Consider the following 17,181-nt stretch of genomic DNA (forward strand, 5'->3'; position numbering starts at 1 on the left):
AAGAACAATCTGGACAGATGCTAACAGAATGGGGACATATTTCAGAGATCTATATTCCAACTGAATGGCAGATCAACCATATCTTCTCCCAAATCAAAGAAATGTTTATTATCATTTACACAAGTGTTCATGACAGATCTGCAAGTCATGCCTCGGTCACACCTTGCTGCAAAAGTCATCTGTTGAAACCAATACTGAGCAAAAGGACAGCATGATCTCAGATGAGCCCCCTGCAAGTACTGAACTTGCAAAAACACGGAAACTTTACAAGAATTACAAGAGATGTATTCCATCTCCATGGCCTACAAGATCATTTTAAGCAGTGAATACTGTTGAAATCACCCCCTCTCACCTCAAGATAAGTAATGAATGCACTTTTAAAGAAGTCAGCTGTTACCAGAAACTCACTGAGCTTAAGCCCTCTGGCCTCCTAATCTGATTCAAACCACTGCAGGACTGCACTAGTGTAAGACAAAAAAAATTAACTGGCCCAGCTGTCTGCTGGGAACTGAACTAAACCAGTTTCTAAAACTGGCTCAGTAACGTTCACTTCCTCCTAAGCACTCCTCTGCGAATAATGCTTTTCAGTCCATCCTGCTAGCCAGAGCTATTTCTAAAAGGGTCAGTTAAACTGCAATTCTTGCCCAGATCTCAGATACTTGGGTTTCAATCTACAGTTACTCTGCCTGCCTTCTGAAAACCCAGGGCCAAGAAAGTCAGCTTGGCTTCACCACCAAGCCATACTTCACCAAAAGACAAGCAAAAGCTTCCATCTAAGGTAAGTGAAAGCATTCAGATGTAAGTAACCATGTACTCATGCTTTCAGTGCAACAACTGAACAGTAAATGTGTATGTTCTCCTCCCTCTCCTAACGAACAATGTCCTACGGAACGTCCAAAAGTTGAAAGATTTAACCTAAAGGAATTAGGAAAGCTTTGCATACCACACTCCAAGAGCAGCAGTTAATCCTAATATTCAACTACAAAGTTAATACTGGTCTCAGCTCTGAGCTGCCATATTCCATGACCTGACAGATGAAACCAACAGGAATATCACAGATGAGAGCTGCGATTCTTGACACCGCAGAAAACAGTACACAGTAATGCACACAAGAGCACTGTGGAGTACAATTCAAATGGGAAGAGAAACTCCATTTGACACCCCCATTTTTTCTTTCCAAAATTTCTTTTGTAGCATCGTTAGTTTACTTACATGCTGTATTTCCTGCTGGCTGGCTCGGTAGTTTTTCTTGGTTAAATTGTCCACCAGGTAGCTGATTTGAGACAAGGCCAGCGAGAGCGAGTCAAGATTCATTGCTGGTTGGGGCGGAAGCAGGCGGCCGAGCCCGGCGCAAAATCACCATTATTCCCCTTTAGTCACCTCAGAGACAGGTTAATTTTTTTCCCCCAATTAGCCTGTATCTGGTTCTGTGTTACTTTCTTCAGCTCTTCTTTCTCAGTTGTCTTCCTCTGTTCTGAAACATGGCACCTGAAAGACAGTAGTGCATTAGATTTAAGTTCTGTAGCAACTTCACAGCTATGTTCCAGGCACTGCTGTTATCTTGTCACGGAACCAGTCAATTTAAAAACAAGCTTTTTAGGGTTGTTTTTTTTTAATTTAAAAAAATCTTTAAGCTGTTTATATGGTGTTAAAATCAGTTAGTGGTTTCTCTGTATTTTCTACTTCTACCAGAACACTACAGGGTAGAAAGTTAAATCCTAGAAGAATTCAGCATTACGCCTCAGAGCTTTTTCTTTTGTATTTTTGCTTACAAGCTAGCTTGGCAAATAAAGTTTAACAAAGAAATTGATAATACAGACATGTTTGATAGCTTAACTTATATAAACCATGTGACATAACTATGTCCACAAGGAAAAAGAACTACTATTAAGTTTTCACAACACAAGCTTAGCTGTTTTCACGCTACCCAACCACATTTATTCATTTCTGCATTTTGCCAGTCTGAAAGAGCTAGCAAACAGCTCAGTCAGAAGAATGACTATCCTTTCAGCACTGTGAGAAAGAAGAAAATGAGATGCATAATGAATTAGATACTACACAGCAACAAGAAGAGGTCAGAATCATTCAAAGCATCAATCACAAGTTTATACAAAAAAATGTGCTGTTTAACCATCTCCACAATATTTTGCCTAACCACCAAAGTAGCATTGCACTCAACCATACACACCAAAACAAGCAATTGTGAATGAGCAACACAGAGAACTGCAATAAACTAACCCTAACATTTGGCTTATACTGAAACAGCTTTCCAGTGAGCTACAACAGCAGAGCTTGCCAGCTTAATAAATTTCTATGACAACACAAAACTTGGCACTTGACATCTCGTCTGTTAAATTCCAGATTGCCGATGTGATAAAATTGCATCCCAAAGCAAGTCCTGCATAACCAACAGTCTGAGGAGTCTCAAAGGAAGCGGTAAGCTGCTCCGTGAAACAGCACTGTAATTTATCAGAGGTGAAATCAAGCTGGACAGTAACTGTTTTGACGCTCTACTTGATCAAAATACAAAGGTCACTAAGGCTTCGTGCCAAGAGCCTGAAGATGCCTTTTTCAGAATAAAAAAATATTGCTTTACTGTCCTGGCTATATGGCCAAAACCACCAGTACAGGATTTCTGCCTCATCATTGAGATGGATCACACAGGTGATGTGTTAACTTGGCATGCATAATGCTTAGGGCAGATCAGATCAGTTCAGAAAGCAACCCCTGTGGCAGCATGGCTCTACATGCTGGCCATCCTTCTGGAAGAATTAAACAGGAACGGTATGGAGGCAAGCTGAAAAGGCTGTCCTGGGTAGAACTAGAAAAATCTTTCCCCCTCTCCCTTTATACAAAGGTTTTCACTCACTCGCACTTAGAACTACAGCTTATTTAACATCTGCCTACACTTTAAAACATCTCCCACCATACAGGAAAGAATCCACACAGGTGACAACCTCAGCAGTAGAGGCAGCAAGACACCTCTTGGAAGGACTAGCAAGTTTACATGCAACGTCTGGGGGGAAACTTACTCTCATCTCCATCCTCCACAGACACCAAAAGCATCAGGAGCAACAAATCCTGTCACGGGATGAAGGTCATTCTGCTCTTTGGGAAAAGTTTATTACATTAAATAAAAACGTGGGTAACCATTTAAAGTCAAATCATCAATAGACTTCCAGACTTTCATTACACCACAGAAAACCCTGCGTATTCTTAGAAGCTATGTAAGATCTTACTTACACAAAAAAAACGCCTTACATCTCATGAAAAAGAAATTTTCAAGCAGTAATACTGAAAATATTCTTCAGTGACAAGGCTGTTGTGCTACAAAAGAATTTCAGAGCATGTTTAAAACTGCAGCAAGAAGAATTACAGAAAACTTCCAATTTTTCTTTTTTGTACTTCTCAAGCTATAATTCATTACCTTTATTTACAGGTTTACAAGCCCACTGACTGTGAAACAGCTTTGTAGGAAGGGGGATAGCACAAAAGTTACCAAGATTTCTCAGTAGCACAGTACTCTATTTTTTAATAACTCTGTGGGCATGGCAAGTACATGCTGTCCAAGACATTCTTACTGGCAAGGTGTAATATCCAAGACCAACACAAATCTTCTGAAAAACGTTTGTTAAAAATCAAGCAGACCTCCATGCCACAGTACTTACACCTACAAAAGCCACTGCAAGCAGCTAGCAAGGGGAATTCAGTCCCTATCGGAGCACCAGATTTCAGCAACCAGCCTGAAGAACTCAAGGGCTGGTTGAACTCTGGACTCAAGAACAGGACACAAGCCAGAACTCCAACTCAGTCATTTTTAAGGCAGTAACAGAAGTTTCAGAATTTGCCTTTCAGGCCCCTAGGAAGAAAACCCACATTTCTCTGAGTATTGTTCCTCAGACCAATACAAACAGCACAGCAATCACGCCTACTCCACCCAAAAATCAAACTTTTAGGTACTAGAACTCTGGAGTTGGACTCAGTCATGTATGTGATCCTCCCTGCTGCCACATAACACCCTGCAGAGCACTGACACCAACCATCCCACCGCCCTATTAGCATCACTGTTTTCTCCCAAGAGAAGCAGGGACTACCATCTCAACACGCTTTCATTGCATGGAAGCACAACAAGCTTTGCCACTTTCTAACTGTAAAATCTGGCAGTGCCACCAAAGAACCCAAACTGGAGTCAAAATGGGATTTTCCCTTTCAAGGAAGCAGAACAAGAGCCTGAGCAGACACCACAACTCAAGGACAGACACAATAGCTGAAGGAAGCAGCTTCCTAATGTCATAAGTATGTGGTTTGCACAGTATGTGTCCTGATACACAGAAAAAACCTGACAGCTCTCACAAGCACCAGACTAACAGCATTTCAGAGTTTCAGATGGTGCAATCTAACTTACAGTAGTATATAAAAATCAGAGTAACTAAGGAAGCCCTGCCTGGAAAGCAGAAGTGCACAGGTACCTCTCTGGTCATTCAATGCAAGGCTAAAATTCAATTTCTACAGCACTGATTAAGAAAGCTATGACTGCTATGCAAAGCAGACTTTATTTTTAGATGCATATATTCTTAGTGGGAATGGATCTCCCTACACTGGCCTCAACAATTCAAGAAGCTTTCAGTCCATGGTGCAAACCTACCATCTTTACAGGTTCATAAAATTCAGGCCTCAGACAGAAAGACTTTACCAAAAAACCTTAAGTTTGCTGACAAAATTAGCTACTTTCAATTACAGTTCCTATGATACAGTAATGGATTAAGCTATCAGACACAGGACCCAGGAGCTCTTAAAAGATTACCATTTTATATTGTGCAACACAGCTGATTTTTAAAAGGTAGAAAATATTTACTGAAATCTGCAGTATTGGATAGCCTCAACCCTTTCTAAGGAAATCAATGGTCCATCAGCAAAACATTTGGCATCTATTTCAGTAGATTCTTTTCAACAGCAGAGTTCTGTTGGGTTATTAAAACATAAATACAATAAAATTTCAGGCAAGAATCCAAAAATCACAAAATAGAGAGCGCCAACACGTAACCAGCAGTCAGGTTTGACAAAAACACTCTCTACTAACCTGAAGCAGATCACTAGGAGTAACTAAGCCTTGCTGCTGAAGATGACAAACCTGAAGTCTTCCACAAATTTGGGAGGAGACTTACAAAGAAAGTAATTTCAAAATTACTTTAAGCTGAACTTTGGATTTTTTTAGTATTTTGCAGAGGTAAGTAACTACTCCCACTGGGTTTCAAGAGCTGTAAAGATTTTAGGCCATGTGTACTGCATTTGGAAGATAAAAAACTCAAGTGACAAAACCAGCAACATGTTCACCGATTAGCAAACTCTTGTCAAAAAACATAATTTAAAACATGCTAAAAGCACCACTGCTAAACCTGTTCTTCAGAACACGGTCTCTCACCCACTTCTTAAACCCATGCACAAACAGAACATATGGAAGAGCAGCACACCTCTCAGAAGCCCCACATGAGAAGTGCTCCAAGGGGGGAACAGGGTTTTGAAGCAAACCATAGTTAAGTTAGATTTCAGGATGTCTATCATTTCACAATCTACAGAGAAAAAAATGTTACAGTGTAAGTCACATTAACAGTAAAATAAGCTACTGATTAATTTGACCGGTTCAAATTTAGGTGTTCACACATAGAAAAGCCACCTGAACATTCTGTGTACTGGAGAACTGCACACAATTCCACTCAACTGGAAGCCACAATGCTGATTAGATGCAGTAACTTTAGTTTACGGAGAGCGGCTGAACTAAGCACATATGTTTGTTCCCATACACGAAGGCCAGTTAAGTTTCAGGTTTGGAACCTACGTCAAACATATCAGGCATGCATCAATCATGACATGGCCGCTTAAGGTATTTTCACATCTCAACTAGGATTGTTTACAAAAAAACCCCACGAAACTGTCACTTCCCACTTTCCCTTCAGTCAAACACTGCCAGATAAAGTTTCTGTCAGAGGGAAGAGAAGGAAATTTAGGGACTTGTTCTCAAAGGCTTTGTGCTGTTTTCCCATCCAAAAAGTGTTTTAGAACAGTTAAATGCTATTTCAAAAGGCAAAGGAGAACTGCAGTATTTGTAATAGTAGGGATGGTTATAGAAGAAAAAAGAAATCTGACTAAAATAATTACGTCCTCAGCCATGATTCTCAGTAATAAGAATTTCTGACACTATTTAGTGATGACCCATCATAGAGTCATAAAACGTCAAAACCGTTTCACAGTTTCTCTTCCACTTATTCAGTTGAACACCAACAGTAGCTGAAATGCATCAGTTAAAAATGAACTAAATATCTAGGAGCACTATGCCAGAAGGATAAACAGGATCAGATATTTCTCTAAAGAGGAGAGACAGGTAGATAGCAAGCTTGCTATGAGTTTAGTTTGGAGACACCAGGCCAAAAGGATCAACAGTTAACAGCAAACTTAAAAGCATAAGGGCAGAAAAAACAAGACAATAACAAGTCTAGAAAGGACAAACAAGTCTATTACCAACTAACTTTGTTTCCTGTTTGTAAGACGGTCACCTCACCCGGACTCATCCTGCCTACAATCTTAGTCAATGCCAATGTAGTTACCTTAGAAACAGGAAACACTTAAGTTGTATGCACTAAGAATGACTTGTCAGGTGTCATACCTGTTTTGCTACCCACTTAAAAAACATGTTCCACTGAGAGCAGATGTCATGCTTCCTTCTAACAAGTGGGATTCAGAAACAGAGACTCTAAGCTCATGATATATCAACAGACTAAGTGTCTGGTTTTGTATTTTTTTAGTATTATCTCACTTCTGTTGTAAACACAGTCCAATTTGTGGTTTTTGAAATTAAGCTATGACTGCTCACTAACCTTATCGTATAAAGAGAACACGGTGCTACTCCAAAATAGAGAACTATTGTGAAGCAGCCATTTCTAACAATACAGCATCTGTCAAAACAGCCAACTGCTGCTACTTCTAGTTTCTAAACAGGCAAGTCCATTTTACCGGGCAGGGTGCTCTTAACTGGACGACAGCGTTGGGAAGCATTTCTTCCACGTGGTCTGCAGGAAGGTTATGTCACCGGATTATTTACTATAGCTCACTGTTTACAGGTTTACTTGTTTTCCTTGGGTAAGTCACGACAATGCCGATCTTCTAAAGAGGCCACCGAGCCAAGCTCAGGGTAGGCCCAACACTGGCCGCTTTCCGAGTCTCTCTAAGCTCCACCTGTCACGATCAACGCTACAAAAGCAGACGGTAAAGAGAAATAAAAAAAGCTCCAAAGCCGAAGACTTCCGTCCCACCTCGAAACGATCACCGCGCAGCCTGCCGCCGCCGGAGCCTTCCTCCTGAACCGAGAGCCGCAGGCGGCGACCCACGGACCTGAAAACACTCGCGCCTCCCGCCCCGAGCCACGACCGGCCCGCACCGCCCGGCCCGGGCCGAGGCAAAGCCCTTCAAAGTTTGCTCGGCTGCTCCTCCTGTCGATCGGACGCCGGCTGAAAGAAACGGGCGGCGGCGAAGAGGCGAGGGCCGGGGCGGGGAGCGGCGCATGCCAGGCCAGGCCGCGGGGGCCCCGCAGGCTGCCCCACACGCACCCCGGAAACGGCGGGCCAGGCGGGCTCCCTCTACCGGCCCCGCCACCTCCCGCCCGGCTCCTGCCGGCCCCCCCCCGGCGCCCGGCCTCGCCGCGGCCTACACCGCCCCCGCCACCCCCGCGGCCAGATCGCGATCGTGGCCGCGACCCCCGCCACCACGGAGGCGCCGGTGCTCCCGCACACCCCCCAGGCAGCCCACCCGCGGGGTGGCCAAGGTACGGGCCGAGGCTGCGCTCAGCGCAGCGGGCGACGCTCACCTCAGAAGGCGTGAGAAGGGGGCCGGAGCGGGGCGCCGGGCTGGGGCCGCTCGCGCTTTTATCCTCTCGCCTCCGCCGTTTCGCTACAAAATGGCGGACGGGGTCGCGCGCTCACGTCGCGGCCTTTCCCCTCCCCCGTCCCCTCGCGGCACGCCAGCGGGGGGGGCAGCGGGGGCGCGGGTGGGCGGGGCGCCCGCCGAGCATCCCGCCCCCCGGCGTGCTCCCCCAATCAGAACGCAGGGCCGCGCGCGACCTGCCCAATCAGCCCGGCGCGACCTCTGGGGGACGTTCTGCCGTCCTCCCTCCGCCCTTCCCCGGCCCTCCGCGCGGAGCCAGCGCCGCACGCCCATTGGCCGAGAGCGGCCGGAGTCCTTCCTACCGTTTTGGCCAATCAGCGCTGCCAGGCCTCTTGGTCCACGCATGCGCACCAGCACTGGCAAGGCCGACCAATGAGCGCGGGGCGCTGCGCTGAGGCGGGGCAGGAAGGGGAAGTGGCGGGGAGCGCCAAAGGGCGCCCGGAGTCATGGGGGGGCCGGGGGCGCCCCTCCCCGAGTGATGAGGTCCGCCCCGCCCTCGCCCCCCGGGCCGTGGTTCGGCCCCAGGCACCGCGACCCCCCCGCGCCGCGCGGTGGTACGGGCCCAGGCACTGAAGCGTCTCCCCCCGCGCTGCCTTGGTACGGTCTGGATCACTGCCTGTGGCCCGGGCACTTCGCCCCTCCCTCGCAGTGCGGTGGTACGGCCCCAGGCCCTGCATCCCTCCAACATGGCGGCGCGGGGCCAGGCACCGCGGCCCCTGCACTGCAGGGCCGCAACCTCCTCCCCAGGCCAGCGCAGGGGCCATGGGCCATTTTGCCCCGAAATCCCCTCTGCACTTGCACACTGCCGGCTCGTCGGCCTCGGTCCCGGAGAGGAAACACTTGAACCCCCTCAGCGCCCCGAGGCTGCCACCCCGCAAGCCCAGAACGGCCCCTTGCTGCCCGCCTCAGCCACCCTACACCCGCCTTCCAGCCCTGGGGGCGACCCCGGAATGCCAACACTGGGATCAGGACCTGCCCTGGGAAGGTACCCCGGGGTATGAGGGCCTGGGGAAGGCGATGTGGCCTCACCTCTGGCCGGGACCCCCCCCCCCCCCCCCCGGCCAGCCACCATGGGGTCAGCACCGAAGCCCCCCTCCCCGGCCCCACACCGTCCACCCCAAAGCTCAGAGAGCTGGGCTGGCATTTCAGGATACAGCTTCAATCCCACATCCCACCCAGGAGCATCTCCCTCTCCCAGCACGGCGTGCGCACCGCTGGCCCCACAGAAACCACCCTGTGCCTGCCCAGCACATGCACCACAATGTCACTTTTATTGAGTCGAGGTCCCTCCGCTTTCTGCATGTAGAAAATACATTTTAAAAGGCCGGTGTTTGTAAACAGTTGGGAGCGGTAAGGCAAACAGAGAAACGACCACAGCACCTCCGTACCCCCCTGCTCTCAACCCCCCTGGGGGTATCAAGGGAGCCAAGCAGCTCCCTAGGTGACAACCAAAGACACGGGACACCATGTCTGCCTCCGCTTCGGCCGTGGGACCTCACCTTCAGGAAAGCCAGAGCCACAAAAGCCACCGGGTACCAAACCCCACTCCATCTTGATGGGGGACGGGCACTGAAAGGCATCTCAGCGTTGGCATCTGCTGAGCCTTGAGCATCTCAGTCCCTGCTGGGCTCTGTGCCAGGGAGGTGGCTCTGTGCTCCCTGGATCCAGGAGGAGTGGTCTGCAGGGCTGGGTGGTGTAAGGGTGGGCACCCTCTTCTTTATGCCGAGGGGTCCTCCAAGCCCCAGTGCCGGCTCTCAGGCAGGAGCTGGGCAAAGGGGCTCAGGAGGCAGCCAGTGCCATATGAATGGGGGGTCTGCTGGAGCCTGGTTTTGCCAAAAGTTGAGGGCACAGAGGCTGGAGGTACCTTGGGGGAGGCAGGAGGGACACGTGCCTTCACAGGGTCCCTCAAACATTCACACTGTGCTTGAGGCTTCTTCCTCCTCCTCCACCTGGGTCTCCCTGTCTTGTCCTGAGGAGCAGCAGGGAGGTCCACATTTACACGCAGCAAGCGTTGGTAGGGAAAGACCAAATGTTTCCACATGGGGAAGCACCCACGTGCTGTCCTCCCACCCACCGCCACTGGTCGCAGAGGGAGAGAGCCACGGTGAGAAGTACAGAAGCATGCCATGCATGGTTCACCTTCCCACCACGACAGCCTGGGCTGCTTCCAGAAGATGCAGGAGCAAAGCCAGGTGCTGCAGAAAGCTGGCCTGGACCCTCATCACAGAAGCAGCAATAGATACACATGAATTCCTCCCTCCCCCAGGGTTTTAGAAGCCAAACAAGGAAACTCAAAGACTGAACCAGAGCAGTTTGCTTTTGAGGTTTAACTCCCCCTACTGAATCTGCAGCTGGGGGAACTGCTCAACCCAGGAAAAGCAGAAATGAAACTATCATCCAGATAGGCAACGGAAGGACAGCTCAGAGCAACACCAGCCACAAAGAGTGTAAACGACCAAGGGAACAATATAGAACGGATTAATACTGACTGCTTCATCCCCAAAGTATCCCTTAAAACCCACACTTGGCCCAGTCCCATTCCCTGGACACCTCCTGGAAGAACAGGATTGGAAATTTGGATAAGAGCTTTGCTCTAGCATTGTGTCTCCAGTAGGTCGATGCAGCCACAGCACCTCTAGTGAGTGAGCAACCCCTGGCAGGGGAAACATTGCACCCATGTGTCCCTACCCCGTGCTCGTCCTGATCCTCCAAAAAAAAAATCAGGCTGAAGGCGATGGTCCTGCTTTGTAACAGAAAGCGCAGCCCAGGCAGAGGGAGATGTAAGAGTATGGGCAGGAGACCAGCGAGATGAGCCACGGGAGAGCAGAGTTTAAACCAAACTAAACACTGACACAGAAGAGGACTACGGGGATGTCACCCTGTCTGATAAACATGATTACTAGTTCCCTTTATGCAAGACACGCTGTCTCCCTCCAACATTGGGAGAAGAAGGAGTTTAAGCTGTGGAAGGGAGCTCCACCAGCACAGGGGTACACGGGTGAGAGCAGCATGCCTTCACAAACCCCAGCCGTGACCCCTTAGTGATGTCTAAGGTAGTGATGTCTACCCCAGAGGGGCAGAAAGGGCTTGACCTGGACTACAGGTCCCCTTGTAGTGATGCTCTGGCTTCACCAGGGAGTCAGGGTTGAGAGGACAAGCCTGACTGCCTGGTGCGTTAAGACAACAAGATACAAACCACTGCAGGGCTCTTTCAGCCAAGCCCCAGATTACAACGCTCCTCTTGGATCTTCCCAACACGCCAAAGTGTTTTCTCCCCGCTTCCCTTTGGTCCTAGGGGAAATCTGCGTCCCCACAGCAGCAGCGCGGTCCAGCCTGAAGGAGGAGTCAGGCTGTGAGATCCACGAAAATGGCATTGGCAGTGGTCTGTCCAAAGATGAAGGCTCCGAGGGTGACCATGAACACCCCATAGCTGACCTGGGCCCACCAGCTGTAGATACAGGAGGACAGGGCATGTTTAGAGGAGACCTTCATACCAACATGTGCAGGGGAAGCGGGGAGAGGGAAAGTGCATTTTGGTTACCTGATTGCCCTGGTTTCTTGGATCTCAGAGAGCTTGGCTTGAATCAGGCAGAGCCCTGAAAGGGATAGGAGGCAAATTAAACCCAGACAAGGACTGAGCAGACACCCCACAAGCCATGGCGCTGCACTTCCCATTATGGAGCAGAGTTCAGTCAAAATAGTTGGGCTGCTGACCGACCTCATGCCTCACTTCCATCCTGCTCTAAAGACCTCCTGGTTCCTACATCTCCATCCTGCTCCCTCCCTCTTCGAGACACAAGGTTAAGACAACTCCGCTGGCCCCTGAGCATCCCGGGATGCCCTACCTGGGAAGACGAAGATGAAGCAGGCGGCCAAGCCCCCAATGACAGAGATGACTTTGCCAATGTCAGGGATGAAGAGAGCCAGGAGGAGGGTCAGGAGGAACCAGCTGATGGTCTGAAGCAGGCGCCTCCTCCGCTCCCGAACCACGTCCTCCTCCACCGTCACCCCGGTGTAGCGGAGCCAGAGACCCTCCAAGACAGCCCTGAGGGCAAAGACCCAGGGCAGGGGTGTTTCCCCACACTGCCCCTCCTGCCCACACCAGCCCCTGCCTCCTCCTAGTGCTCACCGGCCGCAGAAGTGTAGGATGGGGTAGGATGTCAGCACACAGAGGATGATGAAGGCCCGGGCGAGGGCAACGGGGATGTCGTTGGAGGGATAGGACAGCAAGACATCCTGCTCCACGCTGGCTCCAAAGGTCAGGAAGCCGCAGACGCCTGCCAGGAAGGGAGCAGTCAGAGGGGGATGGGGACAAGCATCCTGCACGTGTCTTTGAGGGACTAGACTTGGATGGATATGGGACAGGACACATTGCAGGGGGGGATAGATGGACTCCCCTCCCTTCCTGCTCTGTCCCTCTGCTGACCAGAGAGTCCCTGCCCTCCAGAAGCTCACAGCCCCTCCAAGGACCATGCCACACTCACACGGCATCCCCTCGCTCACCAGTGCCTGTGTAGACGAAGAGAGCGATCACCATGGCCACTGTCACTACTGCCCCCCAGGTCTTCACCTCCGGCTGCTTCATGCTGTTAAAGACGGGCACACTGCTCACGTGGCACTGCCAGGGACACAGAGAGAGAGTGGGGACACGCGATGGGCTGAGCCTGAGCGCAGGGGGAGCCGCATGGGATCCCACGCATGATATCCCCAGGTTTGTTGCGATATCGTGATCCCCCCAGGTTTGTTGGTGGAGAAGAAAAGGGGGGGACAGGCTACCCTGACCTTCCCAGCTGGGGTAAAATTGATCTATCTCCATCCAGGGGCAGTGAGATGTTAAACTGGCTTCAGCCTCCTCGCAAAGCCGTGTGGTGAGCACGAGGAGGGTTTTGGCTGATCGCCCAGGGGAGCATCCCCAGACCATGTTGGTCCCCCCCACAGGCAGCTGCAGGGTGAGAAGGGGAGTGCTGGGCTCGTGGCCTTACCTGGAACCCAAAGCAGATGGTGGGCATGGCATTAAAGACGGCTGTCCAGGTGGAGGGGCTGGCAGGAGAGAAACACCCACTGGTCAGACCAGGACCCCCTGCGCCCCCCACCCAGTGCCCCAGGAGAAGATGAGCTGGGGGTGCTCAGTGATGGACTTGCTCCTCTGCTGTTACTGCGTCCCCCCACCCAGGATGATGCCTTTGCACAGAGCGAGGTTTTCCTGGGACCTGGCACTCCCTGAAGACCAGGGCCTTTCACTGAGACAGACCAGCCAAAATTGAGGACTTACAAAAATAAAAGTATCAGTAAAAAAAAAAGGATCTACTTGGGCAGTGCCGAAAACTGGTCGAAAGTTTGCTCTGCCCTAAAATTCCCACTGCCCGCACTGGGTCCATAAATGTCCCCAAACCGTGAAGGAGGGGACAAGCCACAGGGGCTGTGCTGGCCAAGGAAATAACCAAAATCATCCTAAAATAGACACAGCCCTGCTTGCTGGGTGAGCACAAGCACTGCATGGAGAACTCTGAGCCTGGCTGTATCAGAGCTAAAAGTCAATCAGCCCTCCTCAAAACCTGCAATGGAGCCATGGGGACCTCCAAGAGGTGTTTTTCCTCTCCTTCACCACCTGCTCCTCTGAAATATGCAGAGATGCAGTCACTTGGGAGCTTCTGGCATCAACATGCAGCATCCTTGGGCCCAGGGATGTGGCTTGTGAAGGATTTGTCCCCAGCCTTTGCAGCCCTTGTTCCCACACCACTGCCTGGCTCTGCAGTGCTGCGATGGCCACTGTCAGCATCAGGTCTCTTGCACTCACCTGGTTGGGATCTCCACAGGCATGAGCTCCTTGTCGGGCCAGATGTACTTAATGATAATGACTGCTGTGACGTACCACGTGCCAATCACACTTAGGGAGCTGCAAGAGGGAACAGCAGACCATCAGTGTGCTGCCTCCCCACTCTGTGGAGGGTCTCCTTCCAGCCTCTCCAACCCCATCTTCCTCCCTGCACAGCCCAGGCCATCCCAATCCTTCCCATCAGGACCATCGCTGCTCTCCCTTCTGACAGGAATATGCAGGCGCTGTCACCCACTGTCCGCAGAGCAGACGGCAAGGCAATCCCGCTGTGCTCGGGGGCTGTCTTGTGCTGCTGTGAGTGGCAGACCTGCCAGCAAGGGGATGAGCTGGGTTTCGGGCAGAAGAGAGGCATGTTAAAGAAGTGAGACTCCTCGGTAGCCCTCGACCAGCTCCAGCAGCCAGGTTACATCAAGATGCTTGGCGGGCTGGAACCACCCGGCCCAGGGACCCTTACTGGCTCTCCTTTCTGCTGATGGCCAACTCCAAAGACAGGGGACAACGCAGCTGAAAGCAGCTCTCCCTGCTTCCTCCAGTGAGCAGAAGGGAGGGGGACAAGCCCCGGAGTATGACACTGTGGCTGCCTGGTGCTCAGCAGCTCCTCTGCTTCCCAGACAGGGAAACCGAGGCATGGGAAGGCGGAGGAGGAGATGTCCAAACCCTCAGGGGCGAGCAGGCAGATACGGTGCTAGAACCACAGCATTTCCACTCCCCATCCCCTGGGACCATGCTTAGGTGGGTGCTGGCTGGCCCACGCTGGTTCCCAGCCCCAGAGGACTCTCCCCACCCACCTGGCATATTTTTGGAAGCCGATCTCCTTGGGGATGGAGAGGGGCAGGATGAGGAGGAAGGCGGTGATGCTGATGGTGAACTTGCGGTCCGTGTACCAGTGGCTGCTCCCAGTTTCCTCGGGCTCCGTAACCAGAGCAGCAATGACTGTGGAGACAAGCGGGGCAGTCAGGTTGTCCCCTTCCAGACAAAGAGACAGCAACTGCTTATTTTTTCCCCCAGGGGACACACTTACTTTTGTCCTCCTGGTCTCCGATGATGATGAGGAAAGCGATGCAGGTGCCAAAGGTGTAGACGGCGATGGCCACCTCACACAGCACGCCAGGCACCTTCCCGCAGACAGCCCACACAACCTCCTGGTAGGTCCGCTCATTGCTGGCCTGCGAGCAGTACGCCAGGATGACCAAGCCTCCGATGATGAAGATCAGCATGCACTGGGGTGGGGAAAGAGGCAGGGAGGGGACACTGAGGCAACAGCATGACGAGGTCCCCAAAGCCACCTCAGGCAGCCACCCTTGTACACACAGAGCATCTCTGGGGTCCCTCACCCAACAGGGCCTCCTCCCAGGAGCCATGTCCTCCCTGAGCCCTTTCTGGGGCTCCACACATCCCTGCCATGTCCCCTCCCAGGGTGGGATAAGGGACTGTCCCTTCCCCACCCTCTCACCATCTGCAGCACGATGCCAGCGGCCACACCGCCAGCCATGCTGAAGGCAGCGGGGAAGTTGAGCAGCCCAGCCCCAAGGGCAGCGTTGACCACGATGAAGACGGCTCCTAGAGCTGACGTGGCCCCCAGACCATTTCCTTGGCTCTCTCCGCACTTCGGCACTGTCTCCACGCTGGGGCTCTGCAGGAGCCTGGCCCGTTCCCCAGCATTGGCGCTCCACTCCCAATCCTTGTAGTCACTGTTGATGCTCCCGGTGCCCTGAGCCATTGTCCCTCCTAGGGTGGCACACGCCACTGTCCACGTCCCACTAGCGCTCCCGCACCAGGCTCAGCCGGCCGCCTCGAGGAGGGTCCTCTGCCAGCACTGGCTCCATCAGGCAGGGAGGGCAGCGAACAGGCAGACTGGGACCACAGCAGTGCTTGGGTCAGGCATTTCACTGCTCCTAGAAGGGGATGAAGAAGAACACGGTAAGTGTTAAGGTATGTTAACAAGGGACAACCTGGGCATCAGACAGGGGCACAGAGGAAATGAGTTCCCTGGGTCTCAGCTCGGGGGTCACAGCATGCAGCTTTCCTCACACCAGCAGAGATACGGCAGGAGAACTCACCTCTCGTCCCCCAGATCCAGGGCGAGGACACTGCTGCCCTTGGACAGGGGACTGAGCCCCAGCCACGGGGCTGGGGAGCCGCAGCTTCACGGCAGGACTCGCCTTTCTGCAGGCACGAGACCCAGCGTCACGGCTCACTTCCTGATTTCCAACCCCAATTCCTGCAAGCTCTGCAAGAGCTGCCGTGCACGTGCTCCTGGGTAAAGGTCAAGGCTGGGCTCAACAGGAACGACCCACACACGCACCAGGAACACCGTTTCACCAGGACCAGCAGGACCAGCCACTCCCAATGCACCCCCAGGGTGACCAACAGCACAAGATGTCTCAGAACGTTTTGGACCTGAAGACCTGGTGTTTCCAGCACCACAGCCCTCGGGGGTTGGACAGCCGAGATCTCATCCCAGTGCCTCGCTGAGCTGAAGGAGATCAACCCTCACAACCTGGCAGGGCTTCGCAGGGACCTATACAGCCAAGGGAAATCTCTTTTCAAGGGAAGTCTCTTTTTTTCCTAGACGACATCTCCAGGGACTCTTCCTGACCAGCCCACCCTTTGGTTCTAGGCTATTTAAACCTCACGCTTGTGCTACAAATCCTCTTCAAAGGTTTCTGGGGAAGGGGAAAACCCCGCAGGCCTGTGCAGGGGAAGAAGAAAGGCAACCCTCTCCCCCGGGGGTAGGAGCGCAGAGGGGACAGGTCCCAGGTCCCCAGGCTGGTGGGTCTGCTGGCATGCGTGGGTCCTCTTTGGCTGAAGCCCCCGCCCGGACGAGGAAGGAGTAGATGCTTCTCCCACGGCTGGAGGATGCTGCAGGGTGGGTGTCCGGCTGTCCTTTCACCCCAGGCAAAGCCACCATGCCGGTGACAACCAGAGACCCTGAGAGCAGGCGCTTCTGCGGCAGTGACTCGACAGACCCACGGACCCGCGTGGGCCCCGGCGGCGCCCCACGCCAGGGCAAGCAAGGCCCGGAGCTAGTGACGGTCACCCCGCGTTTGCAGGGGAAGCCCTCGGGGACGCGACGCGGCCCAAGCGGGTCGTTGGGCGCCCCGCGGCCCCCCCGGTACCCCCGTGCCCCGGCCCCACTCACCGGGCGGTGGGAGCCCGCTCCGCTCCGGCCCCGACCCCGACCGGGCTCAGCGGCGGCGCAGCGCCGGCACCGCCCTTCCCGCTGCACGCCGGGGGTTGTAGTCCGCCCCCGGCCCGCCCCGCCGCCCCTGCCCGCCCAGGGCGCCCGCATCTCGGCCGGGAAGCGATGCCCATCCCCGGGGACCAGCGGCGAGGAGCTCCCCCTTCGGGAAGCCCATCCCTGCCCATCCCCACCGCTCTGCAGCTGAACCCGGAGCGACCCGCAGGCG

At 52.7% G+C, this 17,181-nt stretch overlaps 2 protein-coding genes across 12 annotated transcripts in view; both read right to left on the reverse strand.

Moving 5' to 3' along the window:
* Window positions 1-7,451, reverse strand: part of CNOT1 (CCR4-NOT transcription complex subunit 1) — a 60,851-nt gene extending 53,400 nt beyond the window's left edge. For 4 of the 11 annotated variants that reach the window (XM_075510414.1, XM_075510409.1, XM_075510407.1 and 1 more), the window contains exons 1-2: window positions 7,308-7,451; window positions 1,213-1,488 (exon numbers count right to left, since the gene is read on the reverse strand). In XM_075510414.1, the coding sequence (XP_075366529.1) occupies window positions 1,213-1,314 (102 nt within the window). In that variant the 5' untranslated portion in view covers window positions 1,315-1,488; window positions 7,308-7,451. The remainder of the gene's footprint in view (window positions 1-1,212; window positions 1,489-7,307) is intronic. The other 7 variants (XM_075510415.1, XM_075510405.1, XM_075510404.1 and 4 more) reach the window with 3 other exon arrangements.
* Window positions 7,452-9,193: 1,742 nt separating this feature from the next.
* On the reverse strand, window positions 9,194-17,001 carry SLC38A7 (solute carrier family 38 member 7). The gene is made up of 11 exons (XM_075510425.1): window positions 16,914-17,001; window positions 15,225-15,666; window positions 14,793-14,991; window positions 14,560-14,704; window positions 13,733-13,831; window positions 12,918-12,975; window positions 12,439-12,553; window positions 12,065-12,212; window positions 11,781-11,980; window positions 11,477-11,531; window positions 9,194-11,383 (listed from the first exon to the last, which is right to left on the reverse strand). The coding sequence occupies exons 2-11, from the start codon at window positions 15,489-15,491 to the stop codon at window positions 11,281-11,283; spliced, it is 1,389 nt and encodes a 462-aa protein (XP_075366540.1). The 5' UTR covers window positions 15,492-15,666; window positions 16,914-17,001; the 3' UTR covers window positions 9,194-11,280.
* Between the last annotated feature and the right edge of the window lie 180 nt (window positions 17,002-17,181).

Source organism: Mycteria americana, chromosome 8 (genome assembly GCF_035582795.1).
Source record: "Mycteria americana isolate JAX WOST 10 ecotype Jacksonville Zoo and Gardens chromosome 8, USCA_MyAme_1.0, whole genome shotgun sequence".
NCBI lineage: Eukaryota > Metazoa > Chordata > Aves > Ciconiiformes > Ciconiidae > Mycteria > Mycteria americana.

Excerpts from the sequence above, each read along its gene's own strand:
- SLC38A7 (XM_075510425.1), bottom strand. The coding sequence starts at position 15,491 with ATGGCTCAGGGCACCGGGAGCATCAACAGTGACTACAAGGATTGGGAG. Across the intron at positions 12,213-12,438 it reads CTTCGTCTACACAGGCACTG|GCGTCTGCGGCTTCCTGACC; the intron begins GTGAGCGAGGGG and ends CCTTCCTGGCAG. Across the intron at positions 11,981-12,064 it reads ATCCTACACTTCTGCGGCCG|GGCTGTCTTGGAGGGTCTCT; the intron begins GTGAGCACTAGG and ends CTTTGCCCTCAG.